This window comes from Pantherophis guttatus, chromosome 8, assembly GCF_059756535.1.
Source record: "Pantherophis guttatus breed Tessera chromosome 8, ASM5975653v1, whole genome shotgun sequence".
NCBI lineage: Eukaryota > Metazoa > Chordata > Lepidosauria > Squamata > Colubridae > Pantherophis > Pantherophis guttatus.
The window spans coordinates 70,946,896-70,974,509 of NC_142070.1; the positions used below are offsets into that span (position 1 = coordinate 70,946,896).

At 39.7% G+C, this 27,614-nt stretch overlaps 1 protein-coding gene across 2 annotated transcripts in view; it reads left to right on the forward strand.

The window, feature by feature from the left end:
* The window catches only part of CORIN (corin, serine peptidase), a 106,066-nt gene that overhangs the window by 33,926 nt on the left and 44,526 nt on the right, over positions 1-27,614 (forward strand). For both annotated transcript variants that reach the window (XM_034411355.3, XM_087875299.1), the window contains exons 4-5: positions 7,032-7,242; positions 13,559-13,740. In XM_034411355.3, coding sequence (XP_034267246.2) covers positions 7,032-7,242; positions 13,559-13,740 — 393 coding nt within the window. The remainder of the gene's footprint in view (positions 1-7,031; positions 7,243-13,558; positions 13,741-27,614) is intronic.

Sequence of the window (27,614 nt, forward strand, 5' to 3'; positions counted from 1 at the left end):
ATTCCTTGATTAAGTTGGTGTTTATTGAGTTGGTACTTCCTTAATTGGGGTATCATTTACTGCTTGGTGTTAATCTCGCTTATCTGAGTGTTATTGGTTGGGAGGTGTTGTGGTGTTTTGATGGTCATTTCTGAATGGTATGTAGATGTCATTTATTTCTGTGTGCCTGTTTATGGCTGATATGTCTGAGTGCCAAGTTTTCAGGTATTCTCTAACCTTTTTGCAGTTAGCTTGGCCTAGGAGGTTCACCGTTGAAACAATGGTTCAATTTGTCCATGTGCTGTGCAAATAAGTACCATGTTTTTCGGAGTATAAGACGCACCTTTTCCCCCCAATAAAGAGGGTGACAATCTGGGTGCGTCTTATACTCAAAATGTAGCCCCGCCCAGCCTCGCAAACATTTCAGAGGCTGAAAGAAGCCTCAGAAAGAAGCTTTAGAAAAAAAGCCTCCAAACAGAGCTTCAGAAAAAAAGCCTTTTTTTCTGAAGCTCTGTTTCAGAGGCAGAAAAAAAAGCAAGGTGCAGAGCTCACAACCAATGAATCTGTTGCTAAAATTCACCTCTAGGAACAGCTGATTGGGGGTATTCCGGAAGGCCCGACCAATCAGCTTTTTTCTTATTTGCCTCCCCAAAAACTAAGGTGCGTATTATACTCAGGTGCATCTTATACTCTGAAAAATACGGTAGTTTTCATCATGTCTTCTGCTGGCTAGTTAGTGTTGATGGATTTGCATTTACCATGAAATTAGGTTGGTTGACCAGAAACAATCCATAAGGACTTTATTTTATCTAACGCTATTTTCATTTTTAAAATGTAGATTGAGTTCACGCATGGTTCTAATTTAAAGCATAAGGCGGTATGTTTGTTTTGGACTTAATGTGTTACGCAAAAAAAAAAACAACTATTGTGGTTTGTGTGCCACAGTTTGTCACTTACCACAGTATATGACTCCAGCATCTTCTGGCATATTCAGCAGGTCATGGCATAAAACGTATTTTCCGTTTGATGACCTCACACACACCCCAAAATTAATTTAATAAGTTTGCATCCGACTGGAAACTCATTATGACAAATAATTCTTTCATGTGAAAATGCTTTATCAGAATTCATATTCCTCACTCTCATGTCCATTCCATCCACACCTGGGTTCTATCTCCACAGGTAAACCTTCCTCTGATCCCCAGGGCCTCATCTGTACATTCATTTCATCATCTGGTCCTTCATTTCCCCCACCCTCGAGGACCTTGGGAAGGCCTCCTTCCCAAAAGTCTTCAATAGCAACCATAGATTCTTGTGGAGTCGGCACACCAGTGGCCCTTTTAGCGCTGGTGGAACCCACAGTCTTTTTTTTTTTTATTGAAAAAGTTTTAAAACAATTTCCCCACAAACCCCCCTCCCAACCCCCCCTCCCCCTCCCCGACTTCCCAGAGCAGAACACAAGGTATTTCTATTGACCTTTAACAATAAACTAAATTGCATAACCAATCATTAAACTAACACCCCCTAAAAAAAAATTCTTAACCCCCCATATATAAAATCCTATTTCTTAAACATAATACTTCTAATATCACTTATATAGCGCTTATACAAATAAAAGAGATCATTCATAAGCTATTTGATATTTTTTGGTCTGATACTTATTTTGTATATAATCAATCCATCTTCTCCAGTCCTGTATATACCTTTCTTGTGTGTGATCCTTCAGATATGCTGAAATTTTAGCCATTTCAGCTAAGTTAGTTACTTTCAATATCCAATCATCAATAGTAGGCAAAAAGTCCTTCTTCCAGTGTTGTGCTACCAACAATCTTGCTGCTGTTATCAGGTTCAAAATCAATTTAGTCTCTGCAACTGTACAGTCCGTAGTTATACCCAGTAAGAACAACTGTGGAGTAAATTTCAGTCTCTTTTTAAGAATATTCTGCATCACCCACCAGATCTTTATCAGAACCCACAGTCTTGAGGTGAGGTAAACCTCACTGAATACAATGGGACACTCAGTTTGTAACTGAGTTTGCACTGAATTGTGCAGATAATGGCCACAGGGGTAAGTAAAAGTACATATAAACTTCATTTTAAGTCAATCTAATAATTCTGAAGGTCGTTATTCCTGCTAATGTGCACTTATAATAATTAGCTATATTGACTATTCTAATCCTGGAATAAGGAAATAGTGCTTAGCAGAGTCTCTAAGCATACAAAAGATGTGTTATGTTGCTTAATAATTTATTCCGGGGTCACCAACCTTTCGGACCTCAGGGACCACTAAATTTAAAATTTTAAATCCCACGGACCACTAATATGATCTGCCTAATGACCGGCTGGGTGGGCATAGGTAGGTGGTCATGTGACTGGATGGACATGGCCAACTCGATGTCACTCACATTGAGGGGCACCTCGCCAGTTTATACTCAACTCTTCCCTCCCAGCCACTCTTCGCTTCTCCGTCCGGGCTCCTTAGGGCCCCAACAGGAAGCAGTTGTTGGAGCTAAGCAGCCGCCACAAGAAAGAGTTGGCAAAGCAGCTCAGTTCAAATTGGATCTGACCAAGAAGGAGGCTCAGTAGAAGCACCTCACTGAGGACTAGGAGCATAGGCTTTCCAAGCAGAGGGAAGACCTGCGGGAGTGCAAGGCCAGGTACTGGCGCCTGGAGGCTCAGCGGGCTGAGATGGTCAGCCAGTTTCAGGCCATGATGCAGTCCCACTGGAACAAGGCCCTCCGGCTCCTTGCCACCAGCAGCACTTCTCTCCAGCCTTCGCCCAAAGCCCCTCACCAGGAGGCTGAAGCAGACCCCAAGTCAGAATTTCTGTCCCCCTCCAACCCACACAAAAAGACCCTGAAGGGGGAGACTCTCTGCAGCAACACAACTGTTCATTGCACGTATCCGGCCCAGGGGCCGTAGTTTGAGGACCCCTGATTTAGTGCAATATAAAAAATGCAAATAATTTTTCTGCAGACCACCAAAATTTTCTTGTGGACCACCAGTGCTCCACGGACCACCGGTTGGTGACCGCTGATTTATTCAGTAATATGCCAAAAATTAAGATCAACAAATACTTACTGATCACTTGGCTAGAAATCTTGGAACACATTGAAGTTATTTGTGGCAACTGGGAGGTTGCAGAACTAGAAATCGCTTACAAATGAGAAAGCTTTTGCAGGAGTAGCTACTAAGACTACTATAGATATTCAGGATGGTCCATAAATAATGCATTTATAGTAAATGATTAATTTTGTTCTTGGTTGAAAGGCATAGCTACTTTGAGAATAGTTATCTTCTTTTGGCACAAAATTAAACAAAATAATAGACCTCATGGCAATATTTTTTTTTTCCATTGAAAACATTTCTATTTTCTTTTGCTTCAACTGGGATCAAAGAAGTCGTAGGAGAAAGTTTACTCTTGAACTTCTTTAGTGGATATTGGTTTGATTAAACTGAGTTATGAACTCAAACAGTTTCCTTCTGCAGACTTTATTTTTCGTGGACGAAAAGTATTATACCCATGTATTTTGTTTTTTAAATTTTTCTTTCTTCCAACGAGACAGACATCTGGTGGCAATGTATTCACTGCAGTGATTCAAATATGAAGAGACACATTTGCCTAAGTAGTTTACTGACAGGAAAAAGATAAAACTAAAATTCTCACTTGATAATTACAATCTCCAGGTCTGAAATTATATTCTGGGCAATCAAAATATAAAGTACACTGCAAAATATATTCCTTAAGTAACATTATCACATTAAAACAATTCATAAACAGATGTGATAGCATACATTGAATATGACCCCATCATTCATTATATTTCTACAACAGGTGCAGAGGTGGGTTTCAGCAGGTTCTGGCCAGTTCGGGAGAACCGGTAGCGGAAATTTTGAGTAGTTCAGAGAACCGGTAGTAAAAATTCTGACTTGCCCCGCCCCCATCTATTCTCTCCTTCCCAAGTCCCAGCTGATTGGGAGGAAATGGGGATTTTGCAGTAACCTTCCCCTGGATTGGGGAGGGAATGGTGATTTTACAATATCCTTCCCCTGCCATGCCCACCTAGCCATGCCACTCCCACCAAGCCATACCCACAGAACTGGTAGTAAAAAAATTTGAAACCCACCACTGGGGTAGACCGGTGCCTCCAAAAACAAATGGGTAGACCAGAACAATCCAAGAACAAATGGGTAGACCGGTACAGCTCTGCAAGCAGTTAAAAGCCTGGTAGACCAGTACCTCTGCTAAATCCTAAAGAATTGTCACATGACCATCAAACCACACCCACAAAATAAGCCACACCCACAGAACCGGTAGTAAAAAAATTTAGAACCCACCCCTGATCTGTAAGGTATCTGTTGTTGCAGACAAGTGGCTGTCCTGTCCATTCTTAAAAACCTCCAGTGATGAAGCATCTACAGCTTCTAGAGGCAAGCTGCTCCACTGATTAATTGTTCTCACTGACAGGAAATTTCTCCTTAATTTTAGGTTGGATCTCTCTTTTCCATCCATCAGAACTTGTCCTGCCTTCAAATGCTTTGAAGAATAGGTTGTCCCTGTCTTCTTTGTGGAAACCCCTCAAATATTGGAAGATTACTATCATGTCACCCCTGGTCCTTCTCTTTGTTAGACTAGACATACTCAGTTTCCGCAACTGTTTATCATATGCTTTAACCTCCAGTTGCCTAATTTCCTTAGTTGCTCTCCTCTGCATTCTTTTTAGAGTCTCGGCATCTTTTTTATATCATGGATCAAACTCGACACAGTATTCCAAGTGTGTATAGTACTATATAAAACGATACTAACATTTCACGTAATTGTTATACAATCCCTTCTGTTATTGCATCGTAGGACTGTGTTGGCCTTTTTGACAGCTGCAGCACACTGCTAGCGCATACTTAGTGATTGTCTACTAGGACAACTAGATCCCACTCACAGTTACTGCTGTTGAACCAGGTATTACCTCCTATGTAGAGTAGAGTAGAGTAGAGTATCAACAGAACAGAACAACAGAATAGAATAGAATAGAATAGAATAGAATAGAATAGAATAGAATAGAATAGAATAGAATAGAATAGAATAGAATTGAATTCTTTATTGGCCATGTGTGATTGGACAGACAAGGAATTTGCCTCCAGTGCATAAGCTCTCAGTGTACATACAAGCAACAAGTGATAAATCATGATTATAATTATAAAATACATTCATCATAAGATATAACATTCAGTGATAGTCATAGGATACCCTGTTTCCCCCAAAATAAGACATCCCCTGATAATAAGCCCAATCGGGCTTTTGAGCGCATGGCAATAAGGGCAAGTGCTTATTTCAGGGTTCAAAAAAAATATAAGACAGAGTCTTATTTTCGGGGAAACACGGTACTAAATAAGCATGATCAACATAAATCATACTAAGATACTAACTAAAACAATATAAATCGTAAGATACAAGCAACAAAGTTATAGTCATAAGAAGATAATGAATAGGTAACAGAAAAGATGAGAAGGATAATAGTAATACAGCCTTACTAGGTAGTTTAACAGTGTTGTGGGAATTAGTTGTTTAGCAGAGTGACAGAATGCGGAGAAAACTGTCCTTGTGTCTAGTTGTTTTGGTGTGCAATTCCCTATGCATTGTTTTGGTGTGCAATGCGTCGTGTTGAGGGAAGAAGTTGAAACAGTTTATGTTATATTTCTTGGCACTTGGTTTTTCCTTATTTTCTCACCATAGAATTGCATTTTGTTGGACAAGGACCTAGTATTCAAATCTGTCAACATCCTTCTGGAACTTGAGCCTATCTTTTAAAGTGTTGCCTATTCCCCCCAGCTTGGTGTCATTTCCAAATTTGATTTTGTCCCCTCATCTAGTAGCTGTCTGTATATGTCCTGGGTCCACAAGATGGGTTTACAGTTTTCCAAAAGCTGTACAAGAAAAAATCTCCCGAATTTAGACTCTCAAGTTCCATAATGCAAACGCTTTCTGGATGAAGGATTCTGAGTAAATTTACTAGAAATATATTATTAAGCAATGAGTGAAGGAAGGTTTATAGAACAAGGTGCAGTCTCTGAATTGAAATTCTGAAGCATGTTACACATAAAATATTAACTTAGGCATCTAAATACCTCAGTAGACAACATGGTTGAAATAAATGTTATCCATTTGTTAATGCAAAACACTCATAAAGCAGAAAACTTGTGAATAAATGGAGAGATATGAGGAAGAGGAATAGATATAAACATTAGTAGTTTCTTTAAAACACCTCACTCTAAATAAGGTATAAAAAGAACTCTTGCAAGTATCAAATGTTAAGGGGACCAATCATCCTCCTTTAGGGAGGACAGTGCTTCTTTTGTAAGTTCTGTCCTCTCTCGAAAAGTGTCCTCCTCCATGTCCTCCTTTTTGATATTTGAAGACTAATCTGTAAATCTCCATATTCGATCAATGCTGATCCGATCTGTTGCGGGGGATGTGACGTATTTGTATTTGACATGACGAGTCGTTAAGGCTCGGTACAATGCGGCGAGACGCGATTATGAGACGCATGCGCTCCGCACAGGAGAATTGTTTTGAGAGAGTGCGCCGCGCGCAAGTGGCTTTGTTTACTTCTTACCGAAACACAACACGGAACACACGCACGCATTAGATTCATTGTTGCAATGAATAAAATGTTTCTTTTATTTACGATATTTTTTTTCTTCAATTTATTTGTGTCCTCCTTCTCATTGTAAAAAAGTTGGTCACCTTACAAATGTTTCTAGTTAAACTAAAATCACAATCTTTTATAGCTTACTTGGGACAATTAAATTTAACAGAGCTTTATTTTCTGAGTGGAAATTGATAGACCTGTACAAGAAATTATTGTTTTTTTTGTTGAGATTTGAATTAGATTTCCCAGTACAAGGGGAAAGGGGAGTATTCCCCTTTCTGGGGGGGAAAGAATAGTATCGTAGTTAAGATGGCTGTTTCATGTATTTTGAACTAGCTAGTGACTTTTCGCTTTTAGTAGACCCTTGCTCTTAGAATCTATCACAAATATGTCCTTATTTTGCAGGTTTGTGCATAAACATCAACTACAGCCAATGTGAAATGCTGCCATATAACCAGACCACTCTAAGATCAGTTCTTTCCATTGTGAGAAGCATTGAAATGGAAAAATTTCTCAAGTTCTTTGGTTATCTCAACCGCCTCGGCTGTTATCAACACATTATGCTGTTTGGATGTAGCCTTGCTCTTCCTCAGTGCATCAGTGATGGTGTCAACAGGTATTTGCGAAGCAAAACTATTTAGCAATTAAAGATTATGGCAGTGGAGTAAGTGTTAGGTTTTACAACCTCTGGGAGGAAAGTCACAGCTAAGACTGTTTATACCAGAAGATTATCAGAAAAAAATAGCTGCAAGGAGTATATTTATTTATTGGTTCGATTTATATCAGTGGTGCGTTGCCCCCGGTTCAGACCAGTTCGCAAGAACTGGTAGTAAAACCAGCAGGAGGCTCCGCCCACTGACCTGGATGCCATCATAAGTGTTCTGCGCATGCGCGGATATAATTAAAACACAAGCGAGCGGGCACAGTGCGAACCGGTAGTAAAGGTAAGTAGAACCCATCCCTGGAATATATATAATATGTTTGTATAGAAAAAAACCCTATTTGTAGTACTGTACTACCCTGAATAAAGCAAGTTTATTGACTAATCTTATTAGGGGTTATGGGTTACGATTTTGGCACAGATGTTTCTAATCCCCGTTTAATTTAAAGGCAGAAAGAATAACGTGGCATTTTGAAAAAGGCCATTGAAACCAATCGTTGCCTTCGGTTTAAGTGAATTATATCCTATCTGAATTAGCTGTTTTATAGTTGGATGGAATTATTGCACCATTAATAGCTAATCTTCAGAGGGTTCACATTCTTACATTAGTGCTAATCACAGGATTTCTTAGCCTGCCAAGCAAAAGAATTCAGAGTAAAAAATAAATAAATACAAGCCCACATAGAATTGAGAGGCAATTTCTTCTAAATCTCTTGTGCAAAAGTTGAGGTATTTTATAACTTTTAAAAAAAACCTAGTTGATAAATACTTTATGCCTGTTTTGATATTATTGGTTACCTGCTAATTGGCTACAATATTCAGAATGAGAATAGTTAACAATGACGGATAGAATCGAATGTTAGAGAAAGTATATCACAGACAACTTACACCCATTCTTCCATCTCATAACTTTGATATTTTGCGTTTATGCTTTTCAGCACAAATGAACAAGGATTTTACTAAGTCTTCCATGTATTAAGACTTACATTTATTATTGTTTTTAATAACCTTTAATAACCTTTAAAGCGCTCCATGGCATAGGTCCTAGATATCTTCGAGACCGCCTGCTGCTACCGACGGCCTCCCATTGACCTGTGCGCTCCCACAGAGAGGGCCTCCTCGGGGTGCCATCAGCCAAACAATGTAGGCTGGTGACCCCCAGGGGGAGGGCCTTCTCTGTGGGGGCACCTACCCTCTGGAACCAACTGCCCCCAGAGATAAGGAGAATCCAAGACCTCGGTGCCTTCTGCCGTGCCCTTAAAACTTTCTTTTTTCAGCAAGCCGGGCTGGCTTAACATATTTTTTAAATGTTTTTAATTGGTTTGTCATTGTTTTTTAATTACGGGGCCAAATTTATATATATCTTTTTAATAGTATTTTAATGTTTGTAGTCTATGTTTTTATTTGGCTGTACACCGCCCTGAGTCCTCAGGGAGAAGGACGGTATATAAATTTGATATAAAATAAAAATAAATTGGTCAAACTCGATTTCATTGAGGGCAGCATCAGGGTTGGGTTTGATCTCTGGGGGGCTGGATGTGTGGCCAGAGGGACGTGGTTAGCTCGACGTCAGTTGTTTCGGGGCACGTGTGGTGGCTCCGGGTAAGGTTGGGGGATCCTCCTGCAGCCGTCTGCCAGCAAAAACAGAGTTCGGTGGGGGGCACATGTGGCCCACCTGAGCTCCATTTTTGCTGGCAGAGGCACCGCGGGCCGACCCTTCACTGTTTCTAGGGTAGCCCCGCGGGCTGCATCCGGTGCGCAGGCCTGGATTTTGACACCCCTGTTTTATCATTTACAAAATTAGATTAGAAGCATTTCAAATGGAGATCAAGCAATGAAGCAGAACTATGATCAGCATTGACAGTAGGAAGTTTCCTTTGCACAATGTTCTACAGATGTTTTGGGGCCAACTTCCAAAATTCCTAACAACCGTCAAAGGAGGCTAGAATTCTAGGAATTATAATCATATTTATCATACATATGGAGCATATTATACTGGGAAAGATTGATAGGTAGCATATGAAAAATCGTAAGGACAACTGCTAAACTGATTTTAAAAAATCAGATTTTTCTTAAACGATATATTGACCATCCTCCAAAGAATTATGCTTAACCACCATCTTAATAACTACCAGCATGTAACATGTCTGTACATGCTCAGAATTAATCAAAGGATTACTCTTTTATTTCAGTAATGAAATATAAAATAATAAAAACGCAATGTTTTAAAATCAAGGAGACTCCACACCACATGTTCCTGTGAAATATCAGAAGCATGATTTTAAAGTCATCAAGAAATGGTGTTGAAGTAACAAGTGAGGACCACATCAAGAATAAAGTTATTAAAAGCTTCTTAAAGTGCCTGGGAATTAGGCTATGTGTCAGATAACGAGTAGAAGTTGAGTGATAAGGGCTGCTGTCAAAGCAGCATTATATGTGAAATGGAGAACTAGTTTAGAGATACAGAAGTCTGCGGAAAAAATATGGCTTCTAACTATAATTGTCAAGAATTAATTAACATACACATATTGACACAAATCAAAACATACATTAGTATGAGTAATTTAATTAAAGATTTATTATGTTATTACTGATGTGTTTTTGGGAAAATAAGCAGGGCTGGGCTGCTGGCGATTCGCAGGGGTTCGGAAGAACCTCTAGCTAAGATTCTGTGCAGTTCGGAGAACCCCCAAATCCCACTCCTGGCTGGCCCCACCCGCCCCGCCCCGCCCCTCCCAGGAGTCCCCATGAGGCCCCTTTTTGGATTCAGGTAAGTGCAGGGTGCACGTGGAGGCTTGGAGAGGATGAAAAAAGGGCCTATTGGAAGTTCGGGAAGGCTGGAAACGGATCCTGGGGAGGCTGTTTTCGCTCTCCCGGAGGCTCGAGGAAAGCCTCCGGAGCCTGGGGAGGGCAAAAAGACACACACACACCGTGCCGTGGTGCAGGAGGCCGACTAGGTCCCTCCCATCATGGTGGTGCCCACCCAGCAACCGGGCAGAGAACCCCTTGCTAAAATTTTTGAAGCCCACCCCTGGAAATCAGGTAATTTTTCCTTTGTCAAGCTTGATGGAGTTTATGGACACATGAAGCAACAGTTGGAAGAGATTTTTTCCATTGCCATCTTCCATTGCCATGGTCTAATCTACAGTCCTGATACTCTCTTGAGACTTCCAATCTAGGTGTTACTGTTGGATATCCTGAAAGATACCTTGAAAATGAGGAGTTCTGGTCTACTATTCCTTGGACAGTGCAACTAATCTAGTTGATTTCATATTGGGCACTGTACTTCTTATTCTATCCTGTGTACCTACCAGGGGTGAAATCTAAAAATTTTTGCTACCGGTTCTGTGGGTGTGGCTTAATTAGTGGGCGGGGCTTGGTGGTAAGGTGACTGGGAGGGCGTAGCTTGTTGATCAGGTGGGCGTGGCCAAGTCAATGTCACTTCTTTGCCCTTTTTTAACCTACAAAACACAACACAACTGGCTCACCCACAATATAAAAGCAGCTGTGCTAGACCCAAAATGGCCCCTGCAACAAGCAGGAACCTCACACAGCCACAAAAAGCCCCAAAACCCAACTTTCACACTTTACACACACAAAATTCCACATACAGCTTTGTGAGATTTTGTGTGTTTGTGTAGTTAGAGTGAAACACTACAGAAACACACTAAATCTCAGAAAGCTGCACAAATATTATTTTATTTTATTTTATTTTTATTTTTATATGAAAGCTAAATTTAAAACTTCCTAAACTTTAAATGGCTAGGTCTAAAAAAGAACAACTAAAAAAAACCCAATTGACTATTTTTTTTTAAAGCTCCCAAAGGGGAAAAAAACTTACCCAATAGAATAGGGGTCTCTAACCTTGGCAACTTTAAGACTTGTAGACTTCAACTCCCAGAATTCCTCAGCCAGCTTTGCTTTGCTGGCTGAGGAATTCTGGGAGTTGAAGTCCAAAACTCCCTGCCTGCTTGATTGCAGGCAGGGAGATTCAGTTGCTTGCTGATGCAATGGATTGCAGGGATTACAGTAAGGTGTTGCGACCAGCAGCTAAGGTAAGCAAGCTGAGGGGGAGGAGGGGGAGGGATTTTTGCTAGCAATTAGCAGATCGTCAGAGCCATTTAAAAGGAAAAAAGTTTTTTTCTTTTACATGGCTCTGGCGATCCAAGCTGAGTTGCCTGATTAGCAGGCAACTCAGCTAGGATCGTCAGAGCTTGGTTCCTCAGAGCCATTTTAAAGAAAAAAAAGGCTCTGATGATCGCGCGGCTCAGCTGGGCATGGGGGGCGGGGGCAGGGATTTTTGCTACCGGTTCTCCGAACTGCCCGCCGCCATCGCTACCTACTCGCCCGAGCCAGTCCGAACCAGGAGCATTTCATCCCTGGTACCTACTCAACTGAGTATCTGATTCCTAGTTGATCTAGCAAACTTTTGGGTTAACTCTTAATTAGCAATAGATGGAGAATCATCTGAGGAAACAGGAAGGGTCAACCTATTCTCCAGAGCACTGGTAGGCAGAACAAGAAGCAAGGGATGGAAACTGATCAAGGAATTGTGACCTAGGCTTACTGAGGCATTACAAGACACAAATTAGTCCCAAACAAACCTATTTTATTGTAACAGCTGAGAATTACGTTCATTCTCAGCTGAGTCCCAATTAGTTGCAAAACAAGTCCTTCGGAAGAAGTCCTTCAGAAGAATCACCAATCTTTATCTTCTTTGTCACCCTGCCAAAGGCCTTACTTGGCAAAGCCCCACGGAGTTCACAAACAAACAAGAGATGCTGACTGGAAACAGAGTTAGCAACGTTGCTTTCCCACAAAAGGCCCCAAGTGCCTTTGTTTCTCTTTTAAGCCTTATGGGACGGGCCAATCATCTCCTGGCCTTACTCCCGAGTCGTCCCTTTAGCTGCTCTTGCCTTCTGGCAGCTCTGCGCATGCGTGCACTAGGAACAGGCTCCTCCTGTTCCTCTGCCTCTCTGCTGTCCAACTCTGGGGGCTCCGGAGTCCGCACATCACTCCCAGATGGCCCTGGCCCCATCTCTGCCTCCGACGCAGAGCCCTTGTCCGGGCCTTCCCTAGACTCCAGGACTGACCCATGTTCCTCCCCAGCCTCCTCACTGTCCAACTCCACTGCCAGCTCCATAGGCTGCTGGCGGACCACAACAAGATGTTTAATTTTATTTTCAAGCATCAAAGCATAATAATACCGTAGCAGTAATAAAGAAGGAAGCGCTGGCTGTTAGCCATGGCAAATATGGCTGAGATACTGCCAAATATTAAGTGTCCAACAATCTTAACTGGACATGTTTGTCATATCATCTAGCGCAGAACACTATAGATAAGTGTCTTAGCATGAAAATATATTTTGTGTATTCGTGTGCTAATGGCAGTTGGTAATTTATAAAGAAAGAGTATATAATATTTTAATATTGGAACTTTCAACATAATTTTATAAAGTGATGAATGGTTGTTGTTGTTTTTTTTGAAATTGTCTAAAAGGTTTGGACTGAAAAAAGGGATTTATTGCTTGTCTCACACATGAGTTAAAAACTATTTTAATTCATACATTGTTGCTTGCTTGCCAATTCAAGCCTTGTTATCTGAACCAGTAGCACTTTCACAGCCAATCATTCAGAAAACAATACTTCTGTTTATGAGTGAACTTTATTTTTGGATGGTAATGGAACTTAGACTTACTTGATATTTGCCAATATGTATCTTTAGGGAGATCCTACTGGCTAAGACGCTAAGCTTGTCAATCAGAAGATCGGCAGTTCGAATCCCTAGCGCTGCGTAACGGAGGGAGCTCCCGTTACTTGCCCCAGCTTCTGCCAATCTAGCAGTTTGAAAGCACGTAAAAAAATGCAAGTAGAAAAATAGGGACCACCTTTGAGGGGAAGGTAACAACGCTCCGTGCGACTTCGGCATTGAGTCATGCTGGCCACATGACCACGGAGACGTCTTCGGACAGCGCTGGCTCTTCAGCTTTGAAACGGAGATGAGCACTACTCCCTTGAGTCGGGAATGATTAACACATATGTGCGAGGGGAACCTTTACCTTTTTACATAAGTGGCATATAAGGGAGGAATGAAATGACGTCATCTCAACTTTGACAACTTTTAAGAGGTGTGGCTGAGGATTTCTAGAAGCTTGGTTGCCAAAGTTGAGAAACACCAAACTAAAAAATGATATACCGGCACTTCTGCCATTTTTAAATGTTAAAAGGTACCAAAACAGAACAGTAACCTTTCATTTCCTCTTCTTTTGTAGTCACGGACTTCTGCCTTGTAGATCATTTTGTGAAGCTGCAAAGAAAGGATGTGAACCAGTTCTTGCAATGGTCAATACTTCTTGGCCAGCATTCCTTGCCTGTTCCCAGTTCCATAACAACACTAGAAGTAACAATATCACCAAGCTCTGCTTCTCCCCACAAGGGGAAAAATGGAAAGGACGTAAGTCTTTCTCTTTTTTTTTTTTTTAAAAAAAGTGTGCTTTTAGCCGGAGTAAAACTGCGATGTGATATATTTTTATGGAAAATTAAGTATTTTTTCAGGGAGGAAAAGTAATGGGAAATGTTTAGCAAGCTAATAGAAAGAAATATGCAATAGTTCATCAAGCAGTTATTTGTTAAAACAAGAACAGAAACTACTGTTATGAAAAGCGAAGCGAGAGATGGACAAAACCTGGTCTTTTTAATTTGTTAAAGATGCAAACCGAAACACGTCTTAATTCATAGTCAAAGCTAAATGCCAGTCAGATATCATATATCGGTATCAGTACTCGAGGTTTGAATCAAGTACTGAAATTCACATGAGGTTCAATCTGGGACATCAAAAGCACTGTTGGCTGGTAGCTCTTGTGATCTGGGACATTTCAGAAGCTAAACAGATCAATATTAAGTAGTGCTTGGATGAGGAAAATCCTGGCCTGGAGGAAATTAAATGACATTTAGGGGAAAAAAAACAATGGCAAACCTTTTCCACATGATGCCAAACACAGCTCATGGAAGTTTTCATGAATTAAGTTTGATTTGAAGGTGGAGCTGATAGAATAGAATAGAATAGAATAGAATAGAATAGAATAGAATAGAATAGAATAGAATAGAATAGAATAGAATAGAATAGAATAGAATAGAATAACACAGTTAAATGGAACGATAAAAAATCACTAGGATAAATCTTTGATGTCTAAGAGAAACTACATTAGGTTGTATTAATATCTCTGTCCTTGCGTGACATTGAAGCTATTTTAAAAGTCCAAAGCCGCGTTTGAAAAATTTGAGAGCTTGTGTTCTGTATCTTCAGATGATAAAAATCTCTTTTTCACAGATGTGTTGTTTTTAGAGATGATGCTCTTAGAGTATAACATCATATATTTTAAAAGAAGAGATGAGAAAGCATTCAATAGGCCCTGTCCTTGTTCCTCTCTTAAAAGAAGCGTGCTATAAATGAATGAAAATTGATTTTAAAAAATGCCATTTGCTGAATTAGAAAACTTTTGTATGTTTACTTCAACGGTGGATCCCTTCTGTTTTCTTGTAACTGCAAGATAGAAATACCAGCAGTTGGTGGACAGAATCCAAGGTTGTGAGGAGTAGAGCCACATTCCTGTCATACTCACATACCCACATATTATAAACGTTAATATCTTTGTGGCGCAGTGGTTAGAGTGCAGTACTGCAGGCTACTTCTGCTGATCACCGGCTGCCAGCAGTTTGGCAGATCGAATCTCACCAGGCTCAAGGTTGACTCAGCCTTCCATCCAGGGGTGAAATGCTCCCGGATCGCCCAATCCGGTAGCAATCTTGGCCAGTGGTTCGACGATTTATTTATTTCTTTATTGGTTCGATTTATATGCCGCCCTTCTCCGGAGACTCAGGGCAGCTTACAATGCATTAAGCAATAGCCTTCAAAAATTTGTGTATACCTGCTTAGTAGGGCTTTCGGACCCCCCTAAGCGGTGTTCTTTTTTATACAAAGTCAGCTTATTGCCCCCATAATCTGGGTCCTCATTTTACCTACCTCGGAAGGATGGAAGGCTGAGTCAACCTTGAGCCTGGTGAGATTTGAACTCGCAGTAATTGCAGGCAGCTGGCAGCTAAGTGCTACTTAACAGCACTTTAGTCCGCTGCACCACCAAGGATCCGGTAGCGATGGCGGAACAAAGCTCCGTCCACCCACCCTGGTGTCATTACTTTCTGGTTTTGACGCGTGCATGCTTCCGAACTGGTAAGGAAGGTAAATAGATTTCACCCTTGCTTCCATCCTTCCGAGGTCGGTAAAATGAGGACCCAGATTGTTGGGGGCAAGATGCTGACTCTGTAAACCGCTTAGAGAGGGCTGTAAAGCACTGTGAAGCGGTATATAAGTCTAAATGCTATTGCTATTGTATACTCCCCTTCAAGGGGGCACCCATGGGAGGTCAACAGATTGGGGCTTCACACCTGCCATTTTGACCTATTGGCTGTGGATACCCTTCCCACTTATTCAAGCATCTTTTCAATCCATCCTAAATACCCTTCCCACCATAAAGATACATTATGACAGGTAGTCCTTGATTTACAACCTTTTGTTTAGTGGCCAAAGTTGCAACAGCACGGAAAAAAACGACTTACGACTATTTTTCACCATGACTATCGCAACATCCCCACCATCATATGATCAGAATCGGGATGCTTGGCAATTTGCTCGTATTTATGACGGTTGCAGCGTCCCGAGGTCGTGTGATCGCCGTTTGCCATATTCTGGCCTGTCAATGGGGAAGCCAGATGCACGTAACAACTGTGTTAGTAACATAAAAACTGCAGTGATACACTTAACGACTGTGGCAAAAAAAAGGTTGTAAAATTGCTTAACGCATTGTAAGCCGCCCTGAGTCTTCGGAGAAGGGCGGCATATAAATCAAATAAAAAAAAAATAGGGCAAAACTCGCTTAACCGCTGCCTCTCTTAGCTACAGAAATGTGGGCCTCAATTGTGGTCGTAAGTCGAGGACTACCTGTATTCCATTCCACTAGTTATAAACTCTCAGAGAATTTAATTAATAAAACAAGCTATAAATGAATCAGACTTCAACAGTAAGGGAGTAGATGCCCTATGCACTGCACATCAGAGCCACTGAAGCTTGGAAATCTCAGAAATAATTTGTTGATTTGGCTGAATTGTCTTTAACCGTGGTGCAATCTTCTGGTCTTCTTTAATACTTGATTTTTTTATTATTATTATGGAATGTTTTTAGATTTGTTTTATGTTTTTCTTTTATTGTTCGCTGCCCAGGGTCACATTCTGTTTGCTGTATAAATGTAAGGAATGGATAAAATAAAATAAATTCAGCATGGTTTGGTGGAAATATTACATTTCTACAAGTTTTTCAAATGAGTTATCAGCAGGCATAATCATGAAAATCAGGATTCATCCATCATTCTTGCTCTTTCTGACCTTGCTTATTTACCCAGAAGAACAATACCAAAATGACATTCCTGTGTCACCTCCCTAGAAATTAAAAAAAAAAAGTCCACATATTTTTCTTCACATCCTCCCTTCCCATCCTTTATATTGTACGTTCTTTTAAGCAATTGGAATTGGACATGGTCGTTAAAACATGATTAATGAGGAGAAAAAATAGCTGTGGAATTTTTTTCATTACTATAGTTTGCCCCCATCATTGTGTCACACTCCCGGGATATGATTTAGGCGGTAGTGAAATCTAAAATTTGTTACTACCGGTTCTGTGGGCATGGCTTGTGTGTGTGTGTGGGGGGGGGGTAATGTGACTAGGTGGGCATGGCCATTTTTTTTTTTACTTTTAAAACCATTTTTTCCACAACCTCTTCGGCAAAGAGGTTGTAAAAAAATGCTTTCAGAAAGCTCTTACAATCTCAGCTGAGTTGCCTGATTGGCAGAGGCATTTTTTCTTTTAAAAGGCTCTGACGATCCCAGCTGAGTTGCCTGATCGGCAGAGGCATTTAAAAGAAAAAAAGCCTCTGCAGTTCAGGCAACTCAGCTGGGATCGTCAGAGCCTTTTGAAAGCATTTTTTCTACAACCTCTGAAGAGGTTGTAGAAAAAATGCTTTTAAAAGCCTTTGACAATCCCAGCTGAGCCACGCAGTCATCAGAGACTCTTATTTTTTACTTTTAAAAGCATTTTTTTGGCCAAAGAGGTTGTAGAAAAAATGCTTTTAAAAGTAAAAAAAAAAGCCTCTGATGTTTGTGCGTGTTAAGGATATTGTTGTTGTGTTACCAACCAGCAGAGTAAATGCACAAGGAAACATTGCTGAGAGTAATGAATAAGAGTTATGCAAACTGGTTTATCAAAAGTTTACTTTATAGTAGAAAAACAGTCTCATAGTCTTTAAACAAATTCCAAGTCTTTGCCAGTTAAATCAGTACAGTAGTTACAGATATCTTCTTACCAAACAAACATTAGTTGGTTAGAATAACAAACTCACTCTGGTTCACAAACCACGATGGTTGCAGATCCATCAAACGATGATTAGCAGATAACTCCTCTCAATGGCAGCATATCATACTCTGGTAGCATATCACATCAGCTTCATCATCAATGGCAGCATATCATAGCAGCAACTGAACACGTTACAATACCTTGCTTAAATACTCTTACAACCAGTCATTACCTAATTACAGCATGACTCAGCATTAAAGTCACATAATACATTTACAGATTAAAGTTACAGTACACTTATATTACCTGGACAACTGTTAGGCTCAAATCATATCCTAACAGTGCGGCTCAGCTGTTAGGATATTGGGGGGGGGGCAGGGATTTTTGCTACCGGTTCTCCCAACCACCTGCCTCCATCGCTACCGGATCAGGCGATCCGGTCCAAACCAGGAGCATTTCACCCCTGGATTTAGGCCAAATTAATGTTTCTGTATTCCTATCTTTGAAACACCAGCTACCGTAGTTGGAAAACAAAGGTAGTTTTTTCAGTTGCCACAGCAAAGGCAATTGAATCTTTATTTTAATTCAATTTTATTTATTTATTTATTTTCATTATTTATTTATTTTGATTCAATTTGATAATTGAATCAAAGGCTATTAATCTTTATTTTAAGCTTAAAATAAGAACTTTTTAAAAAAATTATTAAATGCAGGTATTCCTCGAGTTACAATCACAATTGAGCCCAACATTTATGTTTCTAAGTGAAATATTTGATAAGTGAGTTTTGCCCCCATTTTTACGACCTTTCTTGCAACAGTTGTTAAGTGAATCATTACAGCTGTTACATTAGTAACATGGTTGTTAAGTGAATATGGCTTCCCCATTGACTTTGCTTGCCAGAAGTTTGCAAAAGCTGATCACATGACCCCAGGAAAACTGCAACCATCATACATATGAACCAGTGGTGAAATGTAAAATTCATTACTACCGGTTCTGTGGGCGTGGCTTAGTGGTGGTGGTGGGTAATTTGACTGGGCGTGGCCAATTTTTTTTTTTTTACTTTTAAAACCATTTTTTCTACAACCTCTTCGGCCTAAGAGGATGTAGAAAAAATGCTTTTAAAAGCCTCTGATGATCCCAGCTGAGCCGCGCCATCATCAGAGTCTCTTTCTTTTAACTTTTAAAAGCATTTTGTCAGCCGAAGAGGTTGTAGAAAAAATACTTTTAAAAATTAAAAAAAAAGCCTCTGATGATCGCGCGGCTCAGCTGGGCATGGGGGGGAGCAGGGATTTTTGCTACCAGTTCTCCGAACCACCCACCGCCCGCGCTACCGGATCGCGTAATTTTAGACGCGAAAGTTTCATACAGGTAAATCAAAGAATCGGACCTGAATGTAGCTTTTCCCTGGTCCAAAGTTCAGTCAGGAAATTAGGAGTGACACATATTCAGGAGATCAAGCTCAAGACGGGAGTGTTGTTTGCCATGGAAGTTCTCTGTCTCAAAGTTGTGCCTTTCTCTTTTCAAGGGTCCTTACTGAACTTAACGCACTGTGCTTACAGTGCTTAACGCACTGTAAGCCGCCCTGAGTCTCCGGAGAAGGGCGGCATATAAATCAAATTTAAAAAAAAACAAAAAAAACTCTTCGTTCCACTTTCTTGATCTTTGTGTAGTGTGTGAAGGTTGCGGATGTTTTCTTTCTCTAAATTTTCTCATTCTTTCCTGGATCAACAGTCCCTCCTCACAGTCACTCATGCCCTAGTCACTTCCCGTCTTGACTATTGCAATGTGCTCTACATGGGGCTGCCCTTGAAGAGCATCCGGAAGCTCCAATTGGTGCAAAATGCAGAGGCCCACGTGGTTTTGTGCAGACTTTGGTATGCACATGTATCACACCTCCTGCGGGAGCTGCATTGGTTGCTGATTTGCTTCCAGGTGCAATTCAAGGTGCTGGTTGTCACCTTTAAAGGTGGCTTGGGACCAGGTTATTTGAGGGACCGTCTCTTGCAGGTCACATCTACCCGACCCATCAGAGCGGGAAGGCAGGGAATGTTGCGGGTCCCATTCCCCAAGGGAGATACACCTGGTGGGACCCAGAAGAAGAGCCTTCTCCGTGGTGGCTCCCTCTCTCTGGAACGTCATTCCCCCAGAGATTAGAATGGCCCCCACTCTAATACTCTTCCGGAAGGCACTGAAGGCCTGGTTCTGCCAGCAGGCCTGGGGAACTCAGAGCAGGATGGAGCCCATTAAATGGTTTGTGTGATCTGCTGTCGCCAGGGTGGGGGGTGGGGGTGATTTTATTATACTGTACTATATTAATTTATTTGATTCTTTTTGTTACCGTGTTTCCCCAAAAATAAGACCAGGTCTTATATAAATTTTTGCTCCAAAAGACGCATTAGGGCTTATTTTCTGGTTAGGTTATTTTGGGGGAATACAGTACTAAATGCATCCATATGGCTGACAATCTTAACTGGGGCTTATTTGGGGTGGGGGTAGGGCTTATATAATGTGCATCCTACCCGCCTCCCACCGTCCTGTCCGCTCACACAGGGCTGTCCTCAGGGTACCGTCGACCAAACAATGTCGTCTGGCGACGGCCAGGGGTAGAGCATTCTCTGTGGGCGCTCCTGCCCTCTGGAATGAGTTACCCACCGAGCTTCGGACGGCGCCTGATCTCCGCTCCTTCCGTCGGGACCTAAAGACTTGGTTGTTTCAACAAATGGGTTGATTCTGATTCCTGGGTTTTGTTATTTATTGTTGTGGTTTTAATTACACTTCCTTTTATTACTGTATGTTTTTTAATCTGTGTTCGCTGCCCTGAGTCCTTAGGGAGAAGGACGGCATATAAATTTTTGTAAATAAATAAATAAATCCTGAAAAAAAAATCATGCTAGGGCTTATTTTCCAGTTGGGTCTTATTTTTGGGGAAACAGGGTAGTTTTTATTGTTTTAAATGTGGTTTTATATTCTGTAAGCCGCCTTGAGTCTCCATGGGCGAATAGGCAATATAAATTTAATAAATAAATAAATATAAATAAATAAATAAATCAGGGGACTCAACCTGCAGATTTGCTTCTGTAACAGGGGGCTGATTCCCTGACGGCTGAAATGTGGTGGGCCCGTCTTGCAAACTTGTGGCAAGACAATAGGTCCCGTCTCATCTGCAGATGCTGGAGAACATGCCGTCCCTGGAGTTGCAAGGTCAGAGCGTAGCGAGCTCTCTTCCAAATTGAGTCAGACAGGCCCATAATCAGAGAGATTTCATTTTAATGTTGCTTGTGACTCATCAGGAATAAGCGTGATCGCCAGACATTGCTGTGTACATGATGTCAGTAAAATGAATTATTTTTCTCATTCACAGTATATTGCACTAAATTTTCCACAATCCAAAGCACAACATCTATAGAGAAGATCTGGAATATGGGCCACAAGATTGTGGAAAGTCAGTATTTTTCCATCTCATCGGATTGATTAAGATGTTCCTTACCATCCTAGCTGTGTGACATGCATTGGGTGGGAGAGGGGTAAGATTAAAAAAAAAGGCAAGATAGCAATAGAATAGGAATAGGAATAGGATAGGATAGGATAGGATAGGATAGGATAGGATAGGATAGGATAGGATAGAATAGAATAGAATAGAATAGAATAGAATAGAATAGAATAGAATAGAATAGAATAGAATTCTTTATTGGCCAAGTGTGATTGGACACACAAGGAATTTGTCTTTGGTGCATATGCTCTCAGTGTACATAAAAAGACAAGATACGTTCATCAAGAATCATAAGGTACAACACTTAACGATAGTCATAGGTTACAAATAAGCAATCAAATCATATTAGAAAACAGTCAATATAAATCATAAGGATACAAGCAACAAGGTTACAGTCATAAATGGGAGGAGATGGGTGATAGGAACGATGAGAAGATTAATAGTAGTGCAGGCTTAGTAAATAGTTTGACAGTGTTGAGGGAACTATTTGTTTAGCAGAGTGATGGCGTTCGGGAAAAAACTGTCCTTGTGTCTAGTTGTTCTGGTGTGCAGTGCTCTATAGCGTCGTTTTGAGGGTAGGAGTTGAAACAGTTTATGTCCAGGATGCGAGGGGTCTGTAGATATTTTCACAGCCCTCTTTTTGACTCGTGCAGTATACAGGTCCTCCATGGAAGGCAGGTTGGTAGCAATTGTTTTTTCTGCCTTTCTAATTATCCTCTGAAGTCCGTGTCTGTCTTGTTGGGTTGCAAAGCCAAACCAGACAGTTATAGAGGTGCAGATGACAAACTCAGTAGCTCCTCTGTAGAACTGTATCAGCAGCTCCTTGGACAATTTGAGCTTCCTGAGTTGGTGCAGAAAGAATGTTCTCTGTTGTGGGAGTATAACTAAAGCTGTGCTTCTTTTTATGTGCGACATCATTGCACATACCAAAGGGACTCCGACCAAGTTGTTGTGATCCTGTTAGATCCAGTTTGGTCTAGTAGTGGTTAAGGCACTGGGCTAGAAAGCTAAAAAGTTGTGAGTTCAAGCCCCCATCTAGTTTAGTAGCTGTCATTTAGGTTAGCGAAGATTTTGAGCACTTTTCAAAGGCGATTATTGTGGGTGGTGTCAAGTCAGTGTTGCCTCCTGGCGATTGCTTGGACTAGACCACGGGTGTCAAACTCATGGCATCACGTGACATTTTGTGATGTTTTTCGTGGAGCTGGGGTGGGCGTGGCCTGTGTGTGATATATCCAGCCAGCGGGCCGCCAATTGGACACCCCTGGACTAGTCCATTGTCTATTATATTAGAGTAATCCCAATGTCAAGTTGGGAAATCAGGAGATTCAAATGAGTATAAAGATTTGTTGCCAGCTTAAATTCTACAAGAATCTGACCAGCTAACGGTCAAGGGAAATGAGTGGGAGATAAGAAAGGCATTCGAGGTGGGCTGGACTTAGATCTCTGGCAGGCATGCAGGGACTCGTGACTTACGACATGTTTTACCCCTCCCTTAGGCTAAGCCTGGTCATCTCCTACACCCAACTGAAAAAATAACCATAACTAATGCCAATTATTTATCCATCATCCTTATCTGGATGAAGTGGCATTAGTATATTGGCTGAAACTGATATAAAGTAGTCCTGACCATCAGTATTAGTTTTTATTTTTGGGGAGTAGTGTTAGCTCCAAAAGCTCTCTGAAACCGCATGTCTGAATTTTCTTAAGAAAGCGTAAAGAAGATGATCTTGATGAAAATATATGAATTCTGTTAGCACGTGAGGAGGAGAAAAGCTGTAAAGAAATGTGAGAAAAGATGAGGGGGGGGGGAGAGATGCTTCCCAGGGAAGGTCATATAAAAGAGGGAGGAGCCCAAAATTGAGTAGCTGGCAGAAAAAGGAACTTGCAAAGGATCAACTAATCCTTTGCAAGACTTGCAGACTTGCAACTGTCCCAACTAATCAGGCGGTAAAAAGAGAAGGTGGGAGATTTGTCCGTTCAGTCTTAGAAGAAGAACCTGTTGTTATAGCCTTAAAATAAAATAGATTTAGCTTATCTTGTCATGTTTCCTGTTCGGTCTGCTTGGAAGACTGACAAATACAAGTCCACAAAAAAGAGAAAATATTTGGAAGAAGCTCAGTCAGGCACCTCCCTAATTCACATGAGTATAAGAATAAAGCACAGTCAGGTTTGCGAGATTCTGTTTTTGTAGTCACTCTGCAAGGTAGATTTAGCCTTTCTGTGGAGTTGACTCCTGCTCTGATCTACCTGAGGGAGCTTGTACAAAACTTCTTCTAGCATAGATTGTACATTGCCCAGTTGAGCAATGACCTACACACATTTATTACAAAATAATAGAGTTGGAAGGGACCTTGGAGGTCTTCTAGTCCAACCCCTATACAATTTTAGACAAATGGTTGTCCGGTCTCTTCTTAAAAGCCTCCAGTATTGGAGCATCCACAGCTTCTGAGGCAAGTTGTTCCACTGGTTGATTGTTCTTACTGTCAGGAAATTTCTCCTCAGTTCTAGGTTGCCTCTTTCTTTCTTTCTTTCTTTCTTTCTTTCTTTCTTTGTTCAGTTTCCATCCATTGCTTCTTGCCTTCTGATGTTTTGGAAAATAGGTTGACCACCTCTTCTTTATGGTAGCCCCTCAAATATTGGAACACTGCTGTCATGTCACCTCTAGTTCTTCTTTTCTTCTTTTCTTTTTTTAATAGTTTTTATTGAATATAAATATTAAAAAAGACATACGTAACATATACACAACAAACATTTATACAACATATACACAAAAAGAGTGTAATTTCTTCTTAAGCATTTTTTCAGAGTGACGTTCTACAATTCTACTTATAATATATTCCTTCACCTCTCTTTAATCTAATAATATTTTTTATTACATATATATGTATCAATCGGTAATATATCCCCTATATTTTTTGTATATTTCTAATTTTTAACCAATTATACCAATTATTCCATATTTTATAATAGTCTGATTCTTCTTTTTCTTGTAATTCTTTGGTTAACCTATCCATTTCAGCGCATTCTAAAATTTTCCCTATTACTTCTGTTTCACTTGGTATTTTTTCTTGTTTCCAATTTCTTGCGTAGGTTATTCTTGCAGCAGTTAATATGTGGATTGTAAGATATTTGATATCCTTAGGGTATGATTTGTTAAATATTCCTAATAAAAATGTTTCTGGTTCTTTTTCAATCTGTGTTTTTGTTATTTGTTCCAACCATTTTTTGATGTTAGACCAAAATTTCTTTGCTGCCGGGCACGTCCACCATAAATGATAGAAAGTCCCTTGTGCCTTTTTGCACTTCCAACAAATTGGGCTATTTTTAGGTTGTATTTTTGCCAATCTGGTTGGAGACATATGCCACCGATAAAACATTTTCAGTTGGTTTTCCTTGTACGCCGTTGCTTTCGTTAACTTTAGATTTACCTGCCAGAACTTTTCCCATTTTTCCAAAGGTATTGTGTGTTTGATATTTTGAGCCCACTTGATCATCGTTTCTTTGACTGTCTCTTCTTCCAATTTATAGCGTAGGAGAAATTTATAAATTCTACTAATTAATTTATTTTCTGAATCTAATATAATTTTATCTATTTCTTGTTTTTGATTATAAATTTCATATGTTTTTATGTGTTCTCTATATTTGGATTGTATTTGAGTGTAAGTCCACCAGTCTATTCCTCTGTGTAAATCTATCTCCAATTGTTGTTTTGTCTTTAGTTTGCCTTGATAGTCAATTATATCTTTATATCTAATTATTTTTGTCTTATCTGTTAAGTTTGGGTGCCTAATTGATTCAGCCGGTGCTAGCCAATTTGGTATCTTCATATAATGTTGTTTTTTAATTTTAAGCCAAATTTGTAATAGTGAGTTCCTTATTGTATGTGTTTTAAAATATGAATGTGTTTTGTATTTCTCATCCCACATAAAGGAGTGCCAGTCAGTTTGAAGTTCGTGTCCCTCAATTGTTAAAATTCTAGAGTCCTTTAATTCTATCCAATCTTTGACCCACGATAGTACTGCTGCTTGGTAGTATATCTCCCAGTCAGGGAGTGCAGCTCCTCCTGTATCTTTTGTATCCTGAAGCAGTTTAAATTTTATTCGTGGCCTTTTCCCTTGCCATATAAATTTAGATGTTATTTTATTCAGCTTTTCAAAAAACGGTTTATCTATTTTAATTGGGGTGACCTGAAACAAATATAAAAATTTAGGTAATATAGTCATTTTGATGGCCGAAATTCTTCCTAGGAATGAAATGTGTAAATTTTCCCATTTTTCTAAGTCTTTCTTTGTTTGTTCTAGTAATTTATCATAATTGTTTTCTTTAATTGCTGATGTTCTTGTAGATAAGCAAATTCCTAGATATTTTATTTTTTTTGTTGTTTGAATTTGTATATTATCTGACAAATCTTTTGTTTGGATTTCCGTAAGGTTTTTAACAATTAGCTTTGATTTACTTTTATTGATTTTTAGTCCAGCCACTTCTCCAAATTCTTCTATTTTTTGGAATAAATTAGGTATAGATTCCATAGGATTTTCTGTCAAAAACACTAGGTCATCAGCAAAGGCTTGAACTTTGTATTCTTCTCTATTGATCCTTAAACCTTCAATTCCTTGGTCTTCTCTAATTTTTTTCAACAGGATTTCCAATGATAGAATATATAGTAAGGGGGAAAGTGGACAGCCTTGTCTGACTCCTTTTGTTATATTAAATTTGTCTGTTATGTCATCATTCATAATTATCCTTGCTGATTGCTTGGTATAGATTTCTGCTATAATTTTCCCAAATTTTTCCCCAATTTGCATATTTTGTAGTTGTTCAATCATAACTTTCCAATTTTGGTTATCGAAGGCCTTTTGGGCGTCAAGAAAAACCAACGCTGCCTGCTTCTCCGGGTGTGATTCATAATATTCTAAAGCATTAAGTATTATTCTCATGTTGTTCTTTATTTGGCGTCCCGGCAGAAATCCATTTTGGTCTGGGTGTATATATGTATTTAATACTAATTTAATCCTTTCTGCCAAGATTGCTGCAAATATTTTGTAGTCGGCATTCAATAATGAAATAGGTCTATAGTTTTGTATTAACTGGAGATTTGTGTCTTCTTTTGGAATGATTGTTATTATGGCTTCTGTCCATGAATTTGGTATTTTGGCTTTCTCCATAGCTTCATTATATAATCGCAACATATTCTCTCCCAATACTTCTTGCATTGTTTTATATATTTCTACCGGTAGCCCGTCGGGTCCCGGTGTTTTATTGTTTTTTTGCTTTTTCAGTACTTCATCTAGTTCTAGTTTGGTTATTGGCCTATTGAGAGTGATTCTTTGTTCTTCTGTGATTTTTGGCATTCCTGATTTCCCTATGTACTGTTTTATTTTGTCTTCCTCTATTTTCCCCTGATTATATAGGTTCGTATAAAATTTCTTAATAATTTGTTTTTTGGCCTCTTTACTATGTTGAATTTCTCCTTTATCATCTTTCAATTGGTATATCATTCTTTTTTTCTGTTCTTTTTTCAGTTTATAGGCTAGCCATCTGCCCGTTTTATTTGTGTATTCGAAATAGTTTTGTTTCGCCATTTTTATTTTTTGGGCTAGTTCTATTTGGTTTATCAAATTCAATTTATGTTTAATCATTTCCCATTCTTCTCTTATTGTTTTGTTCTGGGGCTTTTCCTGGAGTTTTTGTTCTATTTGTTTTAGGTCTTTCTCTAAATTATCTAATTGTTTTTTCTTCTCTTTATTCTTTTTCCTCGTATATGCTATTACTAGGCCCCTTATATATGCTTTTAAAGTATCCCATGTGTTTTGTAAAGAGGTTTCCTCTATTTTATTTATCTGGAAGAATATTTTTACTTCCTTTTCTAACATCAAATTAAATTCTTTTTCTTTACATAATCTTTGGTTCATTGTCCATCTCTTACGTCTTCTTTCCCCTTTCCAATTTATGAATAGTGGATTGTGATCTGCCCATTGGTTTGTGCCTATCTCAATTTTTTCTACTTCTATTTTGATATTTGGGGGTATTTAGTTCTTCTTTTCACTAGACTAGACATACCCAGTTCCTGCAACTGTTCTTCATATGTTTTAACCTTCAGCTCCCAGTCATTTTTGTCGCTCTTCTCTGCACTCTTTCCAGAGTCTCAACCTCTTTTTTTATAATATGGTGGCCAAAACTGGATGCAGCATTCCAAATGTGCTCTTACCAAGGCATTATAAAGCGGTGGTATCACTTTTTGTGATCATAATTTTATCCCTCTGTTAATGCAGCCTAAGATTGTATTTTTTACCACCTGCCGCAGCACATTGCTAGCTCATATTTAAGTAATTGTCTCTAGGGCTCCAAGACCCCTCTCACAGTCACTGCCGTTGAGCCAAGTTTCACCTAGTCTGTACCTGAACATGTAAATGTAAAACTTTACTTTTTTCTACA